The 25127-nt window shown below is 44.6% G+C and overlaps 1 protein-coding gene across 1 annotated transcript in view; it reads right to left on the bottom strand.

Moving 5' to 3' along the window:
- Window positions 1-24157, bottom strand: part of F9 (coagulation factor IX) — a 30435-nt gene extending 6278 nt beyond the window's left edge. Inside the window, exons 1-6 of the mRNA XM_008701550.2 lie at window positions 24079-24157; window positions 18681-18844; window positions 18459-18483; window positions 14473-14586; window positions 6412-6540; window positions 3993-4189 (exon numbers count right to left, since the gene is read on the bottom strand). Coding sequence (XP_008699772.1) covers window positions 3993-4189; window positions 6412-6540; window positions 14473-14586; window positions 18459-18483; window positions 18681-18844; window positions 24079-24145 — 696 coding nt within the window. The 5' untranslated portion in view covers window positions 24146-24157. The remainder of the gene's footprint in view (window positions 1-3992; window positions 4190-6411; window positions 6541-14472; window positions 14587-18458; window positions 18484-18680; window positions 18845-24078) is intronic.
- Between the last annotated feature and the right edge of the window lie 970 nt (window positions 24158-25127).

Genomic DNA, 25127 nt, shown 5'->3' with positions numbered 1-25127 from the left:
CCCCCCCCCCCCCCCCCCCCCCGCGGGCCATCTGGAAGGAAAATGAAGGAAACTGGCCTCACTCACGCCGCCCCCCTCCCCCACTGCAGGATAGAGGTCAGGCAAGTCCACCTGCGCCTTTGGCCTTAGGGGTCGGGGGTGGGGCTGGCCTTGGCTGGGACCGGAGGGGATTATGGGAAGCCCCCGGGGCAGGGGGCCGGCCCAGTGCAGCTTCACCTCGGGCCGGGAAGCTGAAGGGAGAGCTCTCGAATAAGGTAAGGACTGAACAGGGCCGCCACCACGCTGGAGCTAGGGGCAAGGCGAACCCTCACTTCTTACGGTCTCAAACCTAATGGAGTGGCAGCGGTCCCCCAGTTTGCTCTAGTCTCCCGCCAGATGGACCGCGGCCCTTGACACTCTCCCCACGGGTTTATCAGCCCGCGCCCTCCCCGGCTCTTCAGGTTAACAGTTCAACAAACAACTGAAGCTGCCGCCTGGAACTGCCCAGCCAACCCTGGGGTTGGAGAGGACTTTCTTACCCGGGACCAGAATCTGCTTGCCTGCCTCTAACTTTCACCCTAAACCCTCAAAGAAAAAGGCGCCCTCTCCCTTCCTCTGTGGCCCGTTAGCTCTTGCAGACAGCTCCCTTAGTCCTTGTCCTTAGCGCGCTAAACCTTTCCAGCTTGACGCCGTTCATGACTGCGGATGAAGGTGACCTCCCTGTGCATCTTCTTTGTGCGGTTTGTTCACCCAGGTGGTCGCGTTATCCCCCGCCCCCCACCCTTTCAGGAAGTCTGGGGATTTGGAATCCTTTCTGGGTGATATTCCTAACCCGTTTCATCTTTCTGGGCCACAGCTGTACCGTTTTGGGCACGGAAACCCCAGCTGTGGCTCGCTTTCTCTTGATGCCTTGGCAGCAGCAGGTGCACTGCAGTCTAGCCTGCAATCAAATCAAATCGTTCCACCTTGCAGATTAGCGTGGCTGTGGAGCTGGCTCAACCACACAGGAGAGATTCTGCTTTGTTTCATTTCCTGCTTCATCCTGGAAAGTGACTTTTGTACGCCCAGTTTATCTCTTGTTTTTGAAAACCAGTAACCTTTTGTGAGGAAGTGGGTGGAGGTGAGCGTGGAGAGCCACCCCTTGGGTGAGAAGGAAACAGTGTGGAAGTATGACAGGGTCTTTCTCAAGGACTCTAGAAAGGAGCTCAGCTCTTCACCTTTGAAAAAGACGAAAACTTAGTGCTTTTGCCTCTGCAGTCAGTAATCCTACTTCATATGGGTGAGGTAGGGAGTGCGCATGTGCAAGAGCGGTCTTGAGCGTTCCGAACGAGTCTTAGCTAGGCTTGGAGGGAAAGCGTCAACAGGTGTGCTAACCACAGAGTGTGCAATGAGGACGTGAAAAGATTTGTTACAACTGCAACCATCATCTAATAGTTTCTTCTTCTTAAAAAAAATAGCTTGCTAGAGTTACTAAAGTTTCTATTAGGAAAGACTTGCATTGTTAAAACATTGGCAAGCATCTGGCTTAAAGGTGGTGGGTGGAGAATGCAGAGATTATGTGACTAAGTTGAGATGGCTTTATACCCCCACCCCCTTTTAGCTCTTATTTAAGTGTGTTTGCCAATTTCATTTCTGGGTTGACAAGGGGACAATGCTAAGCCCACAATGTGTGCATCCTGGGATATTTTTTAATCCTGTTTTGTTTTTTAAAAGAGAAGTCATCTTTTAGCTAATAAAACACATCTAGGTTTATGGATTCTCCACTCTAGGGACTGCTTTATGTCCCACAACCCCAAGGAAGGTAATTATTATAAAGTAGGATCTTTTGTTCCAACCACCTATCCATGGAAGTTGGATACATAATGAGAATGCATAAGAACACAAGTAGTAAAATTAGATAGAATTTGATACATGGATGTTAGAATGAAAACGTAATTAGAATGGCTGGATCCAGTAGCGATTGTTCAAAGAAAGGTTGATGGAGATGATTCTTATGAAGAGTCATGAAGGAGAATAGAGATGTGGGTGAGTGAAGGAAGAGGTCATGGTGGATGAGGGAAGCAGTGCTGGTAGGGTGCCTAAATAGGGGATAGAGGGGGGATCAAGGAACACACAGTGTATTTTCGTGGCTGTAAGATCAAGTCCAACAAATATTCTTTAAAGCAAAGCCAAGGTGGAGCGCCTGGGTGGCTCAGTCGGTTAAGTGTCTGCCTTTGGCTCGGGTCAGGATCCCAGGGTCCTGGGATAGAGCCCCATATCGGGGGGAGGGGGGTGTCTCTGCTCAGCAGGGAGTCTGCGTCTTCCTCTCTCTCTGCCCCGCCCCCTCTTTGTGCACTCTCTCTTTCTCAAAGAAATAAATAAAATCTTAAAAAAAAAAAAAAAGCAAAGCCACAGTAAAAGAACAGAAGATATAACCTTGGTTGTGAGGGCCTACCACCCTTCAGTACCATTCTCTACAATGTCTGTGCCGATCCCTACCTTCCAGGCAAATGTTCAATATCCTTAACACCCATTATATTGGAAAATGTCAGGCATTCTGAAGAAGCCTGAATAGATACGTAGTTTCAGAGAATTCCAGTGGTGGTAAACCTGGGACATTTACCTGATCCTGGCTTAAATTGTTACTGGTTTGATGACTGAAAAGGCTTTGAAGCTCCTGGTCCATGATGGCAAAAATTCAAACTTCAGTAGAGAAAATATTTTGGACTGATAGCCACAAAATCATATGATTGTGGCTACTAGGGAGTTTTGAATTAGACTAAGCTATTATAAGCACTGTCCAATAGAACTTACTGCAGTGATGGCGGTGTTCTGTATCTGTGCTGTCCAGTACCATAGCCACCAGCCATATGTGGCTATTGCGCACTTGACATGTGGCAGGTGTGCCTGAGATGAATTTTTAATTTTAATGACAATTATTTGGATTTAAATAACTACACGTGGTTAGTAGTTACGTTATTGGACAGCACCACTTCATATAAGGACCAGCCTGGCTCCTGGCCTCTGGGGCCCCCTTCTTCTCTCAGATGCAATCACTTAGACTTGAGCCATTGGGTCAATTACAAGTTTTGCTACAAATCTAGCTCTTGGTTGTTGCCTCAGAAATGTGCACAGGTGATTCTCATGTGTCTACAGATCACACCTGGAGAAATGTGGGACTAGGTGCCCTGAGTTTACTGTTTGGTGTTTGGTTCCCTTGGTGTCAGATTGTAGTATGCCTCAGAATCACCCAAAGGGCTTGTTAACTAGCACACAAGTTGCCGTCCCCCCAGAGACTGTGCTTCAGTAGGTCTGGGGTGTGGCATGGAACTGTGCATTGCTAACAAGTTTTCAGGTGATTTTGATGCTAGCACACTTTGAGCCTTGGACCAAGCCCCTGTTTCAGACCCTAGTTCCACTAACCCAGTTCTTGCTTTACTCCTTCCTACGTGAGTCCTTTAAAAAATCCCTTCAAGGACGCCTGGGTGGCTCAGTCGGTGAAGCAACTGCCTTTAGCTCGGGTTGTGATCCCAGGGTGCTGGGATCAAGTCCCACACCAGGCTCCCTGCTCAGCGGGGAGTCTGCTTCTCCCTCTACCATTCACCCCTGCTCGTGATCTCTCTCTCTATCTCACTCTCTCCTCTCAAATAAATAAATTTTTAAAAATCCCTTCAAAATAATCCAGTTTCTCTGGGCCTAGAGACTTTCTCTCACCAGTTCTCCCACGAGCTGAAGTAGTACCCTGAACCCCAATACCTGTGACCTCACTTCCACATGTCCCAGTTGCATTTCTGGAATCCTGCTATGCTTTCCTTGACATCAAGCTCTCCTTGACCTTGTATGGTAGCTGTCCCCGGACTTCTCTTTCACTAGCTTCCCACCACTGAGGGTTTCTTCATATTGCTCAGTGTTGAAACTTGCCTAAACACTTCCCTCACCTCAGTAGGCCTGTCTACTGCCGTTGCCTCAGCCCCCACCTGGCCTGTCCCTTGCCCTCTGGGCTCCAGTTTTGACACACCATTAATATAGAGTACCTGCCAAGGGAATTGACCTGGTTTGGCATCTTTTCCACCAACAACTCGAGTGAGGTCGTTGAGCGGTTGGGTGAGGTTCTCGAAATTTTTTTCCACTTCAGTGGAATTTTCGTAGTCCATATTGGAAAAAAAAGTTTCAGCACGGGTGCGTGTCGTAGAAACGTGTGGGACAGAAACTCTTCCACATGGAAATGGCACTAGAAACACGGAGAAAAAAAATTAGTATTCTGATATTTCCCATTGGCAAGCAGAGCATGTATTACAGAAATCGAGAATGAGGCCTGTCCTTGTCACTTCTGAGAAGCAGGCCCATCAATATTGGAAAAATCTAATCAATGAATATAGTCTCAAACTAAAAGGTTAATTGCATTATTTTCATGGAAAGTTTTCAAACCCTTCATGAAAAGAACATTTGGCTCAGGAACCCATCATCTTCACGGAAATAGAAGAGGTGTTCCAGAATCAAATTTTGTAAGAGTTTTATAAAGTCTAATGACTTTTTTTTTTCTTTACTGAAAACTCTTACTCCCAAGTACTGTCCCTAAATGGGAATCTGATGACTGGTGCCCTGTAACTTTAACTTTAGAATTAGGTAAACGGGACTTCTATTGCTTATTGTGAGCCAGGCTTTCTTTCGTAGACTAGAATGCCTTCTAGACTCCAAGGTGGATTTAGGGATATGCTGGGAAGAAATCATGACTTAATTATTTAATTTGGTTAAGTATTAACGAAATAAATTACTGGGGCACCTGGCTGACTCTGTTGGAAGAGCGTGCGACTCTTGATGTTGGAGTGGCGAGCTTGAGCCCCACGTTGGGTGTAGAGATGACTTGAAAAAAAACCCCTTTAACCAAAGAAATTACTAATATGATTATCATAGCCACATCCGCCTGGGAACTGGCCAACTTTTTACCTTGGGTCTGTTTATTTCCTAAAGACAAGAAACCGTCTCCTGATACATTGGGGACAACCAGAATGAAAATTTGTAGTCAAGCAAAGTCACTTCACATTTCATTTTCATTCTCACTTTCCTTCTAGCCACATTCCCTCTAACAGACATTTCTATAGCAACCGGCTGCGGCAAAGTATCATGAAGTCACCATGTGGTTGGGAAAACAGGAAATTAGTTCAAAATACTTATGTATAAATACACATCATCAACAATGGCTAGAGAAAAGGGACCATTACTATCGAAAGACAGCAAAACTTATTTTAGGCTTGGCCTACTTACTCTGCTAAGGATAAGGCTATATTCAAATATAACACTTAATGGTTAGAGGTGGTTCTCAATTCTTTTTTTTTTTCTTCTTCTAACAGAGAAGGGCTTATAAGGGTTTAGCTACTATGCCATCTGCCTACACTGGAAGTTAGATTTTGAAGGTTAAAACATATAGATCTTCTCTGGAGCTGGGCTAGCTGTGAAGCTGTGCATGTGAAGAACCGGGCAGAAGGATGGGTGGGGAGGTCCTTGAAGCCTTCCAGACTCTTCGGTTTAGTTGCGGCAGCGTGTATACTCTTGGCTTCTGGTCCTTTCTTTAATTTCCTCTGCCGGGTGCGTTGGTGAGATAGGTATCGAACCCAGTTACAGAGGAATGGTGCATGATTTAATGTACCAATTTAATATCAGCCTTTGAAAATGCAAAAGAAATTATATCTAGTTTGCTTCAAAAAAGGCCCCTCATTTATCAAATACAATTGATCCTGCAGAGTCTACTTTTTTTTTTAATCAAAGTTTCTATTGCCTTCGTTTCAGAGAAGAGCAATAGGAGTGTGGAGTGGAGGGGTTCTGAATGCACCAGTCAGCTGTCAACGCGGTGGCCTGTTTGACATGACTGGGAAGCATTGTTGTGTCCACTGCTGTACAGACTGACTGTGTTGGACAGTCTGGCACAACTTGAAACAGATGGCCGTCGGAACTATTCTGATGCCAAGCATGTAAACTCAGCCCGACACCCAAGGATAGGAAATAACCTTCTCAGAGTAAGCCGGCCACACCCTGACAGAATCAGGCTTAACATTCGTCATTCCTTGTACTAGAAGCCTATCAGTCAATCATTTATGTATCTTTGATGGCCTGGGATTACTACAGTAATTTGACTCGATGAATTACAAATACACAGAAATCACCCAGATTAATTGCTTCATGATCTGAAAGTCAGAAAAAAAGGGACAGGGAAAAGAATTCAGACTGAGGACAGTTACAGCATTTCTATTTAAAATGATGATGCCATTTGGCAAATTGTCCAGTTCAAGCTACTAATCTTTTCTATGATCTCAAAAGGAAGTAGAAACAAATAGGGATTATAGAAGTATGTAGGCTAGTTAAAATGCCCTGAAGGTTCAAATATAGATTTGGAGGATGGATCTCCCCAAGTTAAAAAAAAAAAAAAACACACACAAAACTTATTTAGATTTTGACCTGCTGGTTCGCAGGACCTTTGGTCTTCCGCAAGTTGGTACCCTGTGGTACAGGAACAGACCACCTTATTGTCGGCGCCCGATTTACAAAACTGCTTGCACCTGCCATTCTTAATGTTGCATGTTACATCTGAAAGAGAGCAAAATCAACAGTAATAGCATCATTCCGCATGCATTGCTCGAGAGTACATGAAACCACTGACTCACGTATAGGTCAAATATGAGCAGAGGGCATTCCCGGAGAGAAGCTTGGGAGCCTCGAGCTCAGAGTAGAAGGAGAGATAAACTTCTCAATAAGGCAGAAAAATGGCAGCGATACATTTGATTCGGCATCAACTGAAGGGTTGGATATTCTACTTTCACTAAACCTGGGACTGCAATTTTAAGAAGCTGTTTATTCAAGGATAATGTATATTCAGAGAAGTCCCTCAAAACTTCCGGGTGAATTTTCACAAAGTGTGTGCACCTGTTTGAACACTAAACCCATCAACGTGTAGGATGTTCTCCACATCCCAGAAGCTCTCCCAGTGCCCCCTTCCACCACTACACTGGTCCTCTTTTCCAAAGTTGCCATCCATTGCCAGATTCTAAGAGGGAGTTTTGTCTGTTCGTGAACTTTATATAAATAGAAGCTCACGATATGTACTCCTCTGTGTCTTTCATGTAACACTTCGTGAGAATCATCCTTGTTATTTGTACAGCGGTGGTTCATTTGCACGCTGTGTAGCATTCTGTTGTGTAACTATTACTGTTTTTATCCATTTTACTGCTGATGAGTATTTGAGTTGAGTTTCCAGTTTTGGGCTCTTAGGTGTAATGCTGTAACGAACATTCTTAACACATACCTTTTGGTAACACATGCATGAATACTGGGATATACTTATGAGCGCAATTATTGGATCATATGTTCAGGTTTAGTAGATACTGCCAAGTAGTTTCCTGAAATACTTGTACAAATTTAAATTCCCAGCATCGGTGTGTGAGAGTTCCAGTTCTTGGACATACGTATTGCTGGTGTCTTCTCCCACTCCGACTTGCCTTTTTGTCCTAAAATAGTGTAGTTTGCTAAATAGAATTTCATAGGTTTTTTTTTAAGTTTTATTTATTTTTAAAAGATTTTTATTTATTTATTTGAGAGGGAGAGCACAAGCAGGGGGAGCTGCAGAGGGAGAGGGAGAAGCAGACTCCCCACTGAGCAGGGAGCCCGATGTGGGACTCAATCCCAGGACCCCGGGATCACGACCTGAGCTGAAGGCAGACGCTTAACCAACTGAGCCACTCAGGCACTCCGATAGTTTTGGTTTTTGTTTTTTGTTTTTTAAGATTTGTTTAATTATTTTAGAGAGCGGGTTAGAGGGAGAGAAAGAATCTCAAGCAGACTTCCTGGTGAGTGTGGAGCCTGATGCAGGGCTTGATCTCATGACCCCGAAATCATGACCTGAGCTGAAATCAAGAGTTGACACTTAACCGACTGAGCCACCCAGGCGCCCCACTGAAGTTCATAGCTTTAATATAATCCAGTTTATCTAAGCACACTTGAAGCTGGCTGAGGTGGGTATATATCAACACAAGAGGATGAAATCAGGTCCTTTAAGGTGGCTAAATGCCAAAGACATTATGTGTGGGCACTGATGAGCATTCTGGTGGCCCACATTTTCTACTTCCCTATACAATCTCCCTTATTAATATGAAGTGGTGTTCTTTGTCTCTTGTAATCCTTTTTGTCTTGGGATCAATTTTGTCTGACATTAAGATTGCTTCACCAGTTTCTTTTTGTTAGCATTTACCTGAAAATCTTTTTATGTCCCTTTATTTTAGCCTCCTGGTGTAATTTTATTCTGGGTGTCTCTTTTGTCAACAGCATACAATTCGATTTTTAACTCCAGACTGAAAATTGCCATTAACCCCAATTCACATGAACTCCGACTTCTGATATGTTTGGTTTATTCCTGCCATCTTATTTTGTATTTTTTTAAAGATTTTATTTATTTATTTGACAGAGACAGCCAGCGAGAGAGGGAACACAAGCAGGGGGAGTGGGACAGGAAGAAGCAGGCTCCCAGCAGAGGAGCCTGATGTGGGGCTCGATCCCATAACGCCGGGATCACGCCCTGAGCCGAAGGCAAACGCTCCAAGACTGTGCCACCCAGGCGCCCCTTATTTTGTATTTTTTAATTACCGTGCTTTCCCTTTGTTTCTCCTATGCAGTCTCAATAACAGGAAGTAGCACGGTTCGGGGCTGGCCAGCTGAGACCTGCTGAGTTAAGAGAAACAGGCTGTCTCTAGAGCAGCACAGGAACACAATGGATAGGAGATGCCTTCCCCCTTACCTAGCTGTTCAACACCAGTACCACCTTCAAGAGAAATGCTCACTTGGTGGTGTACTGAGAACATGGAAAGTTTGAGAAAGAGTGCCTATATTAGACACCTGCTATGCGCCACCTTAGTTCCTCTCAGCCTCACGGGTGTCTTTGCCAGCGCTGTGGCCATCCGCTCTGCATCGACTTCTGACCTAATACAGGTGCAGCCTTGGATTGCCTTGGCTCGTATATGCCCTCTGTGCCTCTCCCCTCTTACCTTGACACTTTCCTGTTGATGCTGAGGCATGGAATGTCGCATCACCTGTGCGGGCCCCCCAGCGAGTACAACCTGGAGATGTGGGGGAGTTAACGGCCCCTCGGCTACACTTCTGACCACTGGGAGACAGATGCTGATGGACAGATTCTTTCACCACTTCTCCCCTGCCAGATGGACTGTCCTGAGGACAGTTCCTATGGCTCCTTGGAAAACAGTCCCAGGAGATCCAGCGATCAGTTGCAGATGAGGAGAGATGACTTTTTCTATGACCGGTTCTCCTTTCCTCACTGTCTCACGCCCCTGTCCCTGACTCTTGCTCCCTAGGATTGCACACCCTAATAAATAAGCTCGAGGCACAGACTCTTTTTTTTTTTCTGGGGGAGTCCAGGCGAACAGAATGACTCTATGGTTTTGGAGTATATTATGGATTTTTGAGTGTCGGATCTCAATTTTCGAATTCTATTTTACATAGGCTAGCATAGGTTAGTGTAATAATTTGCTCATGTTCCTTATTGCCACTTCAGGAATTAAGGGGAGGCAAATCAACTATTGCCAGGTAGGCAAAGGAACCCGTCTGAGCTTTTAACCTGTTCTGCCAATAATCTACTAAGTGCGTGATCCAAGAAGATGGGACCTGGTCCTTTGTATTTATTTTTTAAAGACCTTTCTCCTTACTCATGATTATATCCCTGGCTCCTTTCATGTCATTGGCTATCATTTTGTTGTTATAAAGCAGTACTAAAGTGTTCAGCCAAATCAAATACCACCTGTATAAGCATGAGAGACTGTGGACTCGGAGAAACAAACTGAGGGCTTCAGAGGGGAGGGGGGTGGGGGATGGGATAGGCTGGTGACGGGTAGTAAGGAGGGCACGTATTGCATGGTGCACTGGGTGTTATACGCAACTAATTAATCGTCGAACTTTACATCAGAAACCAGGGATGTACTGTATGGTGACTAACATAATATAATAAAAAATATTATTATAAAAAAAAAGAAAGTGTTCAGTCAATATGAGATTGTGGTGAGTTAACAGAGGTAGGTGGTAGGTGCAGCCTGGTGTGGTTTAGGGCACGTACAACGGGAATGAATAAACTCAGTGTGGTTTCCCCAATTCTGATTCTGTGTCCTTGGCTAAGTTACTAGACCTGTCTACCATTTTTCTCATTTGATTTTTCTTCATGGCTTGGGTTGTGTGTGCAGTGAGAAATATTGCTGTTCAATCAGCAGTCTTTTGCTCTCAGAGAAAGGACTCAAGGTTCTGGAAATAGAATAGTAGCACAAGGAGTTCAAGTGGGGAGGTCTGGAGTCCAGGATCTAAGGAACAGTCACTATGGGACTCATTCATCATGCTTTCCTGAGCATTTAGGTGTCTAGCACTGTGTTGGCTATGGGTTCTCCCTGGTCCCGGGGCTGGTCTCTGTGCCTAGAATATCTGTTGAACCTCTCAAAGCATCTGTTCCTGTTCCCCTTCATGTTTACCCAAACACCTCTTTCTAATTCCGCTCATGCTTGTGACCAAAGTTTTCCTGTTCTGCTTTATTTTCCTCTGCTTTCATCTTGCCTCATATATTCAGTGATGTGAAAACCAAAGCTCAGACAAAAGATGTTCTATTTAACAAGCTTACCATAGAATATACTGGTATTCAGCTAAACTCAAGATATTTTCTTTTTTTTTTTTTCTCCATTCCACAGAAATACTCAGTAAATAAGTGTGTGGTGTCTACAACGTGTCAGCAAGGTATAAAAAGTGTTTATGTGCTTGTGATTTTTTTTCTCCCTCCTGTCTTACTGTGGGTATCAAGATGCCTCTTGTATTCTCTAGAGGGGACAGGAATGACCCAAGTTCTTACAGACCTTGGTCTATCTGGAAAGGCCTCAGACGTGATGTGTAAATGGGGACATATCGTGGTCATTATTCTAACCACAGGGACACAGTAGCCAATTCATTATTCTTTTAACTAGAAATCACACCCTGAAGGTTTGTACCTCTTTTTCCCGGAGAGTAGCCTGATAAACACAGGAAGAGGCAAATAACAAAATCTTAACAGTGGAAATCCCCCCTCCTTTTTTTTCCAAGACAAGGGTGAGGCAAGAAATTTGGGGCTTCATTGCTCTATAAACTGTGTTGTCTAGCAGCCTTTGAGGTCAGTCTACAGATCAGTTTGAAGCACCAGCTTAAATGGGAGTTTGTATATGCGTCTGCTCTCCTCTAGTGTCTAAAAAGAGTTTTGAGAGAATTCCCGCTTTGTCTCTGAACTAACTGCCCCAAGAGGATTTTTCCTGACCTTGGTCAGGTATGCTAGGGGAGATCCATGCTCCCTAGAGGCCAGATAATGGCGGTAGACGCAGTTGCAAGAGCAGAGTCCTTCCCAAACCATCGTGTAGGGAACCTGAGGGCTGAGGGGGTGGCCACTGTAGACTTAACACTTCTGCCCTGTGGCCCACAGCCTCACACGGTTGGCAAACCCTGTTACAGAAGTTTTGTGCTTATATTTACATTCCTCAGGGTAATTCTCCTCCATTCAAGTACCTTCATTTTAAACTAAAGACTTTTAGGAATATTTAATGCTAAACACTATTTTTAAAAAATTGCTCCTAATTTTGTTTTTTTAAAGTAAGCTCTACACCCAACATGGGGCTTGAACTCACGACCCCGGGATCAAGAGTTGCACGCCCTTCCGGCTGAGCCAGCCAGGCACCTGCTAAAGGCTACTTACAGTTATACTCCACTACAGTGTGCTCTTCATTTGGAACTGAGACTAATTGAGTTATTCATTCCCTCAGCTCCAGTGGCTATATTATTTAAGCTGATAATGAGTAACTACTCCAAAGATTTCCGTAGGCTTCCATAATAGCAGGATCAGATGTATCTACGGAAATCTGAATGTGAAATTAGAACCTTTCAGATGAAAGTAGCGCGGCAGAGATCTTGAGCGAGTTACCACACCCACAGGAAAGGTACCCCGGCATTGGTTTGCCCCCATGCTGGGCAATCCGAGGGAATGGGAGCCCAAGCCAGAGGCACCACTTCATCCACCTGCATCCGTTCTTTTCTTCCTTTTTAAATGTTTTTGCCCTACCACCTTTGCCTTGTGTTATCTTCTATTCTTTTTTATCTTTTAGATCTCAAACGAAGATGATCAGTGGAGTTCTCTTGAGTACCGAAGGATTTCTGAACATTACAGATGACTTGTTTTCCTTTCTCTGTAGGACAACCGCAGCTTCCGAGTTTCATTTTGTTTTATGCCTTTTTCATCTGTGTGTCAGGTGGGTTGCTAGAAAGTCTTAATAGAGTCCTGCCAATTTTCTACTCTTTGCCCTTAGTCAGGTAGCCTGTGCTGTTGAATTCTTTCCCTAGGATTGCATCTCCATTCTTCTGGAGTTTCAGAGAAGACAGAGAATCTGTTATTAGCATGGTGTGCCTTTCACAACCAGAATACCAGTAATCCTGCATCCAGAGATAATAAGCAAGTAGGAGAAGGACATGGGGATACACTACTCCAATGGCCAAAATCCCAGGGGAGAAAAAAATTCTAGGCTATGAGGAGAAAAGATGCACAGTGCTCCTAGATTTGCTATGTAACTCCTTCTTTTTTTTTTCCTTTTTAAAAATTTTTTATTATGTTATGTTAGTCCCCATATGGTACATCATTAGTTTTTGATGTAGTGTTCCCTCATTCATTGTTTGCCTATAACACCCGGTGCTCCATGCAATACGTACCCTCCTTAATACCCTTGACCAGGCTAGCCCATCCCTCCCAGGCACACTTCCCTCTGAAACCCTCAGTTTGTTTCCCAGAGTCCATGGTCTCTCATGGTTCATCTCCCCCTCTGATTCCCCCCCTTCATTTTTCCCTTCCTTCTCCTACCGATCTCCCTGCTATTTCTTGTGTTCCATAAATGAGTGAAACCATATGATAATTGTCTTTCTCTGCTTGGCTTATTTCACTTAGAATAATCCCCTCCAGTTCCATCCATGTCAATGCAAATGGTGGGGATTCATCCTTTCTGATGGCTGAGTAATATTCCATTCTATATATGGACCACATCTTCTTTATCCATTCATCTGTGGAAGGGCATCTCGGGTCCTTCCACAGTTTGGTTATTGTGGACATTGCTGCTGTGAACATTGGGGTGCACATGCCCCTTCTTTTTACTACATCTGTATCTTTGGGGTAAATATCCAGTAGTGTAATGGCTGAGTCGTAGGGTAGCTCTACTAACTTTTTGAGGAACCCCCATACTGTTTTCCAAAGTGGCTGTACTCTTTCAATGTAATCCATATAGTCAAATTCAGGAATGAGATCTGATTTTTGTCAACAAATTTCACATGTGAAGTGGTTAGTATGTGCAGAGAAGTACCTATTTTGTGGAAAATTGGCCTCACCATATCTCAATTCTATATTTCATTGACTTCCACTGCCTATGTTGATAATGATTTAGTCATGAGTTCAAGCAATTTTATGGGCTCAGTTTTCTTTGCACTTTGTGGATAGGAGAAGCGTGGGTTTTGGTCAGACTAACTGAAGTTCAAGTTCTGGCTCAACCATTTATTGCCTCTGTGATTTTGAGCTGTCTGAGCTATAGTTTCCTCATCTGCACAGAATGGGGGTAATAACGGTACGGAGGGCATATGGTCAGATTGAGGATTAATAAGTGACGGGAGTATCATTACCATTTAATATTAGCTACCAGTTATTATTATTGCTCTTACTATAGTTTCTTGAACTCATCCAGGAAACCAGGACTACGGACCAAATAAATGTTTATAAGCTTTGAAAGTATATGCTTTATAGAATGGAATATTATCCAGCCCTTAAAAAAAAAAGGAAATCCTGTCACATGCAACAGCACGGATGAACCTGGAGTACATTACGCTAAGTGAAACGAGCCCGTCACAGAAGGACAAATACTGCAAGATTCTACTTATTTGAGGTGTCTAAAATAGGCAGACACACAGAAACAGAATACAGTTGTGCTTGCCAGGGGCCGAGGGAAGGGGAAATGGGGAGCTGCTATTCAGCAGGTATAAACTTTCAGTTATGCAAGACGAGGGAGTTCTAGAGATGTGCTGTACAGCACAGTGCCTACAGTGAGCAGTGCTGCCTTGTACACGTCAACATTTGTTGAAAGTATAGATCTCCTGGGACACCTGCGTGGCTCCATCAGTTAAGCGTCTGCCTTTGGCTCGGGTCATGATCTCAGGGTCTCGGGATCCAGCCCCCACGTGGGGCTCCCTGCTCAGCGGGGAGTCTGCTTCTCCCTCTCCCTCTGCCCCTCCCCTTGCTCATGCTCTCTCCACCACAAGCCAATAAAATAAAATCTTTTAAAAAAGAGTATAGATCTCCTGTTAAGTGTTCTTCACAGCATTAAGAAAATGTTTTTAAGAAAAAATTATGGTACATAAATATTGCATTTCCCAGTTTTATCTGGTTCCACAGGGAAACGTGGAACCACGAGTAATCAAAAAATAGTTACTCACCTAATTCACAGTTCTTTCCCTCAAATCCAGCTTGACACCAGCATTCATAGGAATTAATGTCATCTTTGCAGATGCCGCCATTTAAACATGGGTTGGACTCGCATTGATCTCCATCTTAGAGACAGGTTAAGAAAGGTGAATTAGCAAATAAACTGCTTAGAATGCCTCCGTGCACAGACTCACGGGGAGGGGAGCCTGATTTTAGGGTCAGGACCGCGGATGCCGCTGCTTATGGGATGCCCCTGTCTTCCTGAGTTTCCAAGAGCTACCGAAACAAAGCTTGTGGGGCTCCTACCATCGTAGGAAATTGCTCTGAGGAAGGCATGTATGCAGTTTACGCAACCCAAGGGAAGAGGAAGAGGGAGAGGAAGAAGAGTGTCAGAGGTTAGAAATGGACTGTATGAGCATAGTGGGGGAAGGGTTTTCATTCCTTTCTTCTAGAATGACGACAGGTTAGTTCTAAATCCAATCCCTGCACTTCAGCAGGTCTTGCAGAGAATGCTGAGCTGGGTGGCAGCCTCAGCTTGGAGCAAATGCATCTACTCCCTTCGGGGATCATTTAATTTTTTGAAGTACAGTATGCAGTAAGGGTTCGAAACAATGGAAGAGACGCCGGAAGCATCTCTCGCTGCCGGAAGATAGTCTGCTGTCTCTGAGTTAGGCCCCAAATGGTCTAGGTAAAGGGAGAAACAACTTTTCTTTTTAAAATTTTTTTAAAGTGTTAATTTTTAAAATTTTTATTATTTTTTTAGAAGTTCGTATTTCAATTCTTGTTAGTTGACATACAGTGTCATATTAGTTCCAGGTGAGAAACTGCTTTTCCCATAAACACTCGAAAAGGGTCTGAAGATCTGCTTTATTTATGTATAGGTTGGCTGTGTTTCCTCTCTCCGTTTCCCGAGGTTTGTACATTCACGGAGGGCTTGAGAGCCTTAGAAGACACCCGTGGTAGGAAACCAGGAGGAAGGAATAGGCAAGAGGGGAAGGGTCAGGATGAGAAGGGATCCTTTGAGGCTGGTTTCTGAAAGCCCTTGCTCAATCCATACTTCTAAGGCAGCCGTGGGAGAAAGGAATGAATAGAACCAGAAGGGAGAGGGGTACATACTTTGAGCTAAGAGATACAACCCTGAAGAAAAAAAAAATGAGCTAGTTTGGCAAGAGTAAGAGGTAAAGATGACCCAAGAGTGAAAGAAAGAGAAAGGGGGGCGATGAGAGAGAAATTTCTCATTCTTGGTCCTACTTTACATAACCCCCCCCTCTAGTGTGAAGGTTGCTTGCCCTCAGGGGAGGAGAGGCTCATCGGTCACGCTCTCCGTCAGTAGTACGCACCCAGCTCCCATTGACTAAGGGCTCCTGTCCCTTTGTCAGAGACAGTCCCTCTCTGGAAAACCTGCGTGCTGTAAAGATTGGACCTTGTCCCCTCTGCCCCTTGATCCAGTGTGCTTTTGCAGAGATAGTTCAATTTGTTCCAATTCTATGAAAACAAAATACGTTATCTCTGGTTTATTATTATTGATGTGCAAACTGGTCTAAAAAACGAGCTACATTTGTACTTTATATTATAGACCAGCGGATCTGAATTATTTAGGATGTTTCACTGAAAGGGTCTGGGCTTGCAGCCAGCTACACAGCAACTCATTTGCTGAGACATATCTTTAAAATGAGTGTCATTTTATCCTGCATTTAGTCCTCCGTTGGGTGCTTGTCTGTGTGTACTTTGGGCTCAGGCAAAACCACGGACAGTAGGGGTCAAAGACAACAAGGGATAAGACCTGTCAAGTGAGAGATTCCGGCTGAAGGCTACTAGGTTGTTGATAATGAATAACCGCATCTACATTTGAAGGCTGGGAGGGGTGATCGCGAGAGCAAGGGCTTGCTCGTTAAAGAAGTTGGGTTCTCTTCTGGGCTCTGTGACTCCCTAACTGGTGACCTTTGGCAAGTCTTTTAGCCTCCCTAAGCCTCAGTGTCCTCTGTAAACTGAGGTTAATAATGCTTTGCTCACTGGGTTGGTGTGTGAGTTAAATATGACAGGCTTTCTGTAAACTGGAAAGTGCTAGACGGATGCTAGCTCATGTGCTTGGACGGTCTTCCTTCTTCAACCAGACTGTCGATAGTAGAGGATAAGGCAGGCGTGAGGGGCCTGCGCCCTGCAGTCTGTGACAGCCCATAGGGTAAGAAATAGCATTGGCTCTTTTGGGGCGGTTAGGAATCTTGGTGCAAGTGAAAAGAGGCAGGGAGTTCTTTTCTTTTTGCTTTTTTGTTCTCGTTTTTGGTGGATGAAGCAGTAGTGACAGAATCATGCCCCTGAGGTTTCCGAGATATCTTTACCCCAGATACAGTAAACGTGGCCTTTGACCTAGAAGGCAGGGGCTCAGCTTCAAAATACGGTGCTTAAGAGGTTCTGACCAACCCCTGCTGGGGAGTGGGGTGGGCAATGAAGGGGTCATGGGAATTTACAGCCAGGATTTGGGCGGGGGAGTGTGGAGGGGGTAGAAATTGATTTGCTTTAAAAATCTATCACAAGGGGCACCTGGCTGGTTCAAGTCGGTGGAGTGTGCAACTTTTGATCTCGGGGCTGTGGGTTCGAGCCCCATGTTGGGGGTAGAGGTTACTTAAAAAGAAAATCTTTAAAAAAAAAAATCTCAAGATTTCAAGTTTCAAATATAATGGAAATAAAGAATAAAAAGACTCATTCGGACTAACGGTGGGGGAATAACTGAGTAGAGAACTGGCCTGCTAGCCTTCATTACTAACAACAAGGAAAGGCCGAGAAAGTAAATGTAACGGAGTGGACCTCATCCTCCGTCAGGAGTTAAAAACAAAAGTGGAGAAACTGCGTGAGTGGAGTGTGAACACGTTCCAGAATAGCAAGTGGAACGTAGCACAGGATCTCCACCAGCTGGAACTCAGTGCTTTGTTGTCTAGGTTCCGTCCCTGTGGATGGTCTTAGATAAGTCAACCTCTGGGATGTATGCTGCCTCAGATCCCCGCTGCTGGATTTTACAGTATTAAAGCTCAGTTGTCACAGAAGTTTTGACTTTTCCTCCTTTTGGTCAATTCATTCAACAAGTGTTGACTCAGTGCTTCTGCACCAGATAGCGTTCGAGGTACCAGGAATACATCAATAAACAAAACACTTGAACACCCCTGCCGATGTGAAGCTTGCATTCTAATGAGGTGGGGAAAAGAGACGATAAACGGTAGAAGTAAGAACATTGATTATATGTTACCTCAGGTGGCGAAAAGTGCTGTGAAAAATAGGAGAGGAGGTATCTAAGTGACGGGGTTAAGGGGGGGTAGGTTGAAGTACTAACAGATGATCAAGGTAGGTAGGCTTCATGGAGATGGTGACATTTGGGTGAAGAGCTGAAGCAGATGAGGAAGCGAGCCTAGGGGAACCTGGCAGAAGAGCATTCCATGTTCAAGGAACAGTCAGGTCAGAGAGCAAAGCGGAAGCATGCCTGGAGTGTGCCTGGAACAGCAGGGAGGCCAGGACCGCTGCCCCTCTCCCCCCCCCAACCCCCCACCCCCGCAGGTGAGGAGGAGAGCAGGAGGAGAGGGTCTGAGGGCCAGTGGAAAGGGAGGGCAGGGGCGATCATGGAGGGCCTTGTAGGCCACCATAAGGAGGGGGGACCTCTAAGCAATAAGCGTTGAAATCAGTCAGCATTCTCTATTCTCTCCCGGGGACTGCCAACCCCCACTCCGTCCCCAGCTGCAGTCACCTTAGTCTCTCCCTTCCAGCGGCCTGGGGAGCAATGACGTCTTTTTGAAGCCCTAGGGGGGAGTCAGCTTATCTGCCAGCCGATATCCCCCATGCTGGCGTAAACCTGTCACATATCACCACTCCGTCTTGGGTAAAAGACAGGGGGTGGGTTTAATATATTGTCTTTGGACAGGGTTTAATATACTGTCTATTTATACAGAGAAACGTTACGCAATTCTCAAATGTTTCCTATACCAACTAGAGGAAAAAATGAATTGCTTACCAACATATTGCTTCCAAAATTCAGTCTATAAAGAAAAAGAGGACAAGTTAGTGGTAGTATTCAAAACATTTTGGATTTGATTCCTTCCCTTTTATAACATTTGTAATACATATATATGGGTAGACATTTTAAAATTCCAAAGAGAAGTTTCTTTCTTTTTTTTTTCTCTTAGTTTTCTGTACTTTGCGCTGCATCTGAAGAATATTATGTGGAAATACTCACAGTTTTTTCAGTGTTTTCAAAAACTTCTCGAGCTTCTTCAAAACTACACTTTTCTTCCATACATTCCCTCTCAAGATTGCCTCGAACAAACTCTTCCAGTTTACCTGAATTATACCTCTTTGGCCGATTCAGAATTTTGGTGGCATTTTCATGATCAAGAAAAACTGAAATTCAAAAGAACTGTCCTTTAGCTTTAGGAAAAAGAAAACACCATGAAAATTAAATACATCTCTTAAGAAAGGCTTTGTTTTTAATCCAAGTAATCCCAAAGCCAATTTATCTTTGGGGCACGGAGCCAAAATCTGTGATGTCCTCATGGTACTGTATCCACGTGGAGATTTAGGAATTAAAATTTAATTTGGCTTTTAGTCAAGAGAGTTCCGGTAATGAAAGGTCAGATTTTCAATCCTATTTGAATTTACTTTGGATGAAAAAGAAAGTTCTCAAATAAGCAGTTAACTTCACACTTTGTCATCATTTGAAAATAGCTAATTGCAGGTCCTTGCAAGGTGATCCATCACCCTGGCCGGGCTGCGTTCTCAGGATGCGGTTGCCCAAATGACTTTGCAACAAATTTCTCTTGGAAGAGCAGAAGCCTAATTGTGGTCCAGCTGCAGATGCAACCCCAGTGTCTCTCACTAGATGTTAAAGAAAAACCACTGCAGTAATTTGTTTATTTTCAGACTCACAACACCTTCGGTTGGCATGCGTGAAGGGAATTCCAGTGACCTAAGTCTTTCTCTGGGAGTCAGGATGTGACTGTAGCTGTGACTGCCTAGCCTTTAGGGACACCCCTGAACTCTGGAGGATCGAGGTCTCTAACCTAATTCTCTCCTTCCCTGCCTCTCTCCCCACATTCAAATCTCACTCTCTCTGTGTCTCTGTGTATGTCTCTCTAGGTAGATATAGAAAACGTATCTCTATCTATTATTAATAACAGGAACTCAAGAAGTTGTTGGAATTGTTCCTTTCTTCAAGGGACTATCTGATACGATCTTAACAGGACCAGGCGCTTAGAAGATGAACTTTCCAGGGACGCCTGGGTGGCTCAGTCGGTTGGGCGTCTGCTTTCAGCTCAGGTCATGATCTCAGGGTCCTGGGATCGAGCCCTGCATCAGGTTCCCTGCTCAGCGGGGAGTCTGCTTCTCCCTCTGCCTCTCCCCCTGCTTGTGTTCTCTCTCTCTCACTCGCTCTCTCACCAATAAATAAAATCTTAAAAAAAAAAAAGATGAACTTTCCAGGCATTTGGAGACTGCTTTCTCATGAATTCTAAAAAGAAGACGACGAAGAGGAGCTAAACTGTATTCCCTTATTTTCATTGCAGCTCTTCACTTTATGGAGACTTCGAGTCCCCTGACAACCTCGCTTTTCTCTTGCTCTGCGAGTCCCCTTGGACTTCATTTTTTTTTTTTTTTTTGGAATTTAGCTTAGACTTTTTCTCTTTAACTCTTGCCAACTTTCTCAATTCCCTTCACCCCTTCCTCTGTGCCGCAGTACCCTGCAACGCCAAGCCCTAGATCACTGCGGCCATCTGCCTGTCTTCCGTCCCCAGGCAGCTGAGCACTGTGGGAGAAAATCGCCAGGCTGCAGATGGCTGCCGTCACATGGCGGTGCCTCCCAGCCACCCCGCCGGGCCCTCCTCTCTGCTTGGCCCTGGGCACCCCGACGATAGCATCTATGTCTGCCTCCAATTACAGCATGGCTGGGTGGAAAAACAGGGGTTCGCAGTCAGATCAGACACACCTGGATTTGAATAACATATTTACCACCTATTGGCTGTGAGACGTTAGGCAAGTGACAAAATCTCTGAAGCTTAAGTTGGCCAAAAGCAAAATGGGTATACCAGTGGTATAATAAGAGTATCTACCTCACACTGTTGTCGACAGGTTCCGTGAGGTAATACATGTACACGGTACGTGGTGTACGCTGGTTCTCCGCCCCCCCCTCCTCTCATGCTGGCCTGCCTTCCTGTTTCTCAGTTCCCTCTAGCGCCTTAATGCACTTTTCTGTGGCTCTTTCCCTTCTTTACTCCCATCCATGTAATGAAATGACTATTGTCAGGATCAGCAAGGACTTCCTAAAGGATAGTTATGAGTTTATGTACTTCTTGACGGCTCTGAAACATTTCTAGTGCTTGACCTCTGTGTGTGTGTGTGTGTGTGTGTGTGTGTGTGTGTCGATCTCTCTCCAGGGTACTCTTTCCATGAAGTCACTCTACCGGTTCTTCTAACTCTTGTTATTCACCCACCACTTGAGTCAGTGCATTCCCCCTTGTCTGCCTGCCCCCTCAATGTTCAGAGTTCCTCAGGTTCCTGCCTCAGCCTGGTCATGCCAGACGTCTGTACCATGTGGCTGGGACTAGGGTGAGGGAAACAAGGCATCTAGGGCACAGAATGTGAGGAGACCCTGTCTCTCGGTGTGCAAGCAAGAAGATGAAGAGCACACAGTTACGCTCTTTGGACCTTGCTTGCCTCCCCCCAGGCCCGCCTGGACTCTCTCAACACCAGTTCCCGAGCGCTGGCCACAGCCGGGCTCTGTGCCAGCTGCCACCTTACCCGTGCTCACTCCCGGCACCCTCACACACACCGTCGGAGCTGCTCTTTCTACAACAGTGGGTTCCAAATATCCACCTCTGGTCAGATGTATCATCTGAATTCCAGATCCTCTTTCCAGCTCCCTAGCTGTACATCGTCCTGCGACGAATCAGAGCTGCCGTTTATCTAATGCTTCTAAAGGGCTGGACCCTGTGCTTAGTGCTTCGGGGTCATGATTTCATTCCCTCCTCAACAGCAGTCCCACAAGACAGGGACTGTCATCTCATTGTTTGTAAGTGAGAGGAATGGGGCTTCGGAGAGGGGAAGTCACTTGGCCCAGGTAGCGTACTGAAGTGTCAGAGCCGGGATTGCGGCGTTGGCACTCAGACCACCCAGCCCGTGCTCCTAGGTACGATGCTGTGTCCTGTAATCACATCACAGGCCCAGGACTCACTCTCCACGCTTCTCGGAACCTGTTCCCCTTCCACACCCAGATGGTGATGGGGGGACTAAAGAGTGCACGTATCAGGATGAGCGCGGAGTAATGTATACAATTGTTGAGTCGCTGTATCGTACACCCGAAACTCATGTAACACAGTGCGCTACCCGTACTGGAATTGACATGAAAAACTTAATAAGAAAAAACATAGTAAAAAAAAAAAAGAATGTTGCCAGACTGAGCATTCTAGATCAGCCATCAGCGCTGTTCATGTTTACACGTCTAATGACCCAATAATTGGGTTCTGTTGTCCAAACTCTTTCATTTCAGAGCTTCATTATCTGATGACCTGACCCCATCTAGCTACCCTACCTCACTTGTCATAGTTAATATTCAAAACCTACTGAGTTTCTGAAAGACCTCACATTCTTTGTGAATCTGGATCTTTGCACACATGTGATTCTCTCTGCGTGTGATGGCCTGAATCAGACATTTAAGGAGAGTGGACCCACTCCTCTTTTAAGACCCAGCCCAAGATACTATGTCTGTCAAGTGTTTCCCCAGTTAACATATTCGTTTCTCTGTGGTCCTTTAACCCCTGGCACACCTTTTGTCTCCTTACATTGAAATCTCTCCCTTGACTTCGTGGTGCCTTAGGTCAAAGAGGGAGTCTGGGTGATCCCCACGCCCCTGACCCCTCACCCCAGTCTCTGGCACCGTGGTAGGCACTCAGTTGTGTGGAGTTTTGTAAAGTGTGTGACCAAAGCTGTCTTTCCTTCGTTCATTTCATGCATTCGTTCCGAATGAAAGACCCCTTCAGCCCATACACCTTATAAAAATGAATTGGTTGCACAGAACAGTTTTGATTTCAGAATTCTAAACTGATGCAAATAATACTTAAGGTCAGCAGTCATGAAAATGCAATGTCTTTGTATGTCATTCATAGAAACAGCTTTTAGAAGCCGGTGATGGTTTAAGAGCAGAAGAGAGAGCGGCGTGAGTGCAGGCCATCCTGAGGGAAATGCCCCTGGCTCTCTCCTCAAGGGCCTGTTGTCTCTGACTACAATGGCTCTGAATCACACTGCCTTTCTCCTCAGTATTGTCTGAGGGTCATATATTTAGCCTCTCTTTGGGTTTATCTCTCCTAGCCATTATTTCCCCAGAGCTCAAATCCTACTCCCCCCCATACACACCCCATATCTCTCCTTTTTTCCAACATCTGAGGTCTTCAAGGGAGCACAAGCCCTCTTGAAACGTCCATTATCTCACCACTTTTCCTGAAGGAAGGGCTTGGATCTTTTGTCCTCCTAGATCTCACACTGATATGTGTAAAGACTTAGCTTTATGTCCTAGTTTGTGAATTTTCCAGCTTAATTTCTTTATTTCTTCACTCTACCCACTTGGCTAGTTTGATTTAACCTTTGCATTCTTATATCATCATTTCTGCATTTCAGTCTGACGTCATGTCTGGAGTGGGAAACACAGGGCCTGTCTGCTTTCTGGGGACCCTTAGGGTTGGCACCCCTGATCCTGGCACTGTCGGCTACTAGATTTGATTATAGTAGGTTGACAAGTAAGGGTGATAAATGCTTCCTGTGAGAACACACTGTTTGCCTAAATGGGGTAATTTCTTTCCTGTGTGCCTGCCTTTGGGAAATGCATAAAGTCATTGAAGTTGTGAAAAAACCAAGGGCTATACATTGAATTAACTAAGTTCCTCCTTACGTCAGTTCTTGGACTTGTTTTGCTCAAGTGAGTATTGGGTTTCCCCATGTATTAACTCTGCGATGTTAAGAATCAGAGACAAAATAATGTTCCTAATTCACAAAAAACTTTAGGGATGAGTAAAACTTAGTAATGAAAAATTTGTTGTAAGTAAAACTTAAAATTGTAGGTGTATGATTTTAGGAAAATTTAAAATTAGAGGCTTGCCTCATTATATAGTTCTAAAATTTTGAAACATGTCAGCTATCTTAAAATCAAACTGTGTGTGTAAATAAAGCCATTGTTTGTGGCTTTAATGTGGCACCTCCCATTCTGATCTCAAAGTGGTGAATTAAACCCAAAACAACAGAGTTAATGTCTTTTCTTCATTGTCTGCTGTTTCCTGGTTAAAACATTTCCCCACTCTTTTCTTTAACCAAGGAGATGGCTGTTTTCTAAGCAGAATTACATTGTCAAATCACAAGCCTAACAGTGTTCATTTTAAAAAAAAAGTACCATAAGCATTGTAGATCTATCTGATTTGAACAATTAAGAAAACACAGCTACCAGAGAACCAGTACTTACCAAGCCACATGCTGACAACTAGGATCTTAAACTGCTGTCAAATCCTGTAATGGTTATTTAGTGGAGAAGATAGCACCAGACATTTCTATATCCAAAATTCAAGCACACTCAATGTATCTTTAAAAAGGAAACAAACCTGTACATTCAGCACTGAGTAGATATCCTAAAAGGCAGATGGTGACGAGGCCCGGTGATTCTGCCATGATCCGATTCAGGCACTGCCTAACCTTTGCGGACGAATTGTGCAAGTAGCGAGGTTGACCAATTGTTCCAAAGTACAAGCTGAGCCGTATTTACTTCTGGGAAACGATGTCCATCTCCCTGAGTGGGTCTTTGGGCTATTTCCAATGGCCTCTTGGGCGAAATGAAGAGTATAGGCAGTGTTCATCTTTAAACTTCACATCTGATTCCATGGGCTTCTGTCACTGTGGCTGATGGGGGGCTGAAGCAGGAAATGACACATCATCAGAACAGGGGGAGGTCTAATGGCAGTTGCAGTGGCAGCCGAGTTCATCAGTGGGATCCATCTTTATCCTTTTCAGGGAGCGCTAGTGTCATAGAGTTTAAAAGTAAAGAGACAGGGGCATCTGGGTGGCTCCGTCGGTTAAGCCTCCGACTCTCGGTTTTGGCTCAGGTCGTGATCACAGGGTTGTGGGGTGGAGCCCCATGTTGGGCTCCAGGCTCAGTGCAGAGTTTGCTTGGGATTCTCTCTCTCTCCCTCTGCCCCTGCCCCTCCACTAGCACTCTCTCTTTCTAAAATAAATAAATAAATCTTTAAACAGAAAAGTAAAGAGACAGAGCAAAGTCATTTGGTTATCTACCTTAAAACGCTCCCAGTGCTTACATACATTTAATCACCTGGTGGATCCTTCATGTTCCTCCTCATAAGGACTGTATCAGCTTTGCTGTGCCGCGTACCCATAGAGTGAAATGTGAGGACCCTGTCTCAGAACATGTGTATGTACCGTGAGCATATGTGTCTGCATGTATACTTATATAGTATGTATATGAAATCAATGTATGAATCTTATCTTATAGTAGTTTGTGTTAGGATATTATACCGCTTCATGTATAATATAAAAATGACACTATACCAACATTTACCTTTCATTCTTTGTGCTATTGTTGTGATACATTTTATTTCTACATGTTATAAACCCTATATTATTCTGCTTTGAGCCATCA

The sequence above is a fragment of the Ursus maritimus genome (genome assembly GCF_017311325.1).
Source record: "Ursus maritimus isolate PB19 chromosome X unlocalized genomic scaffold, ASM1731132v1 scaffold_X1, whole genome shotgun sequence".
Lineage (NCBI taxonomy): Eukaryota > Metazoa > Chordata > Mammalia > Carnivora > Ursidae > Ursus > Ursus maritimus.
This window is presented reverse-complemented; position numbering and strand designations above follow the sequence as displayed.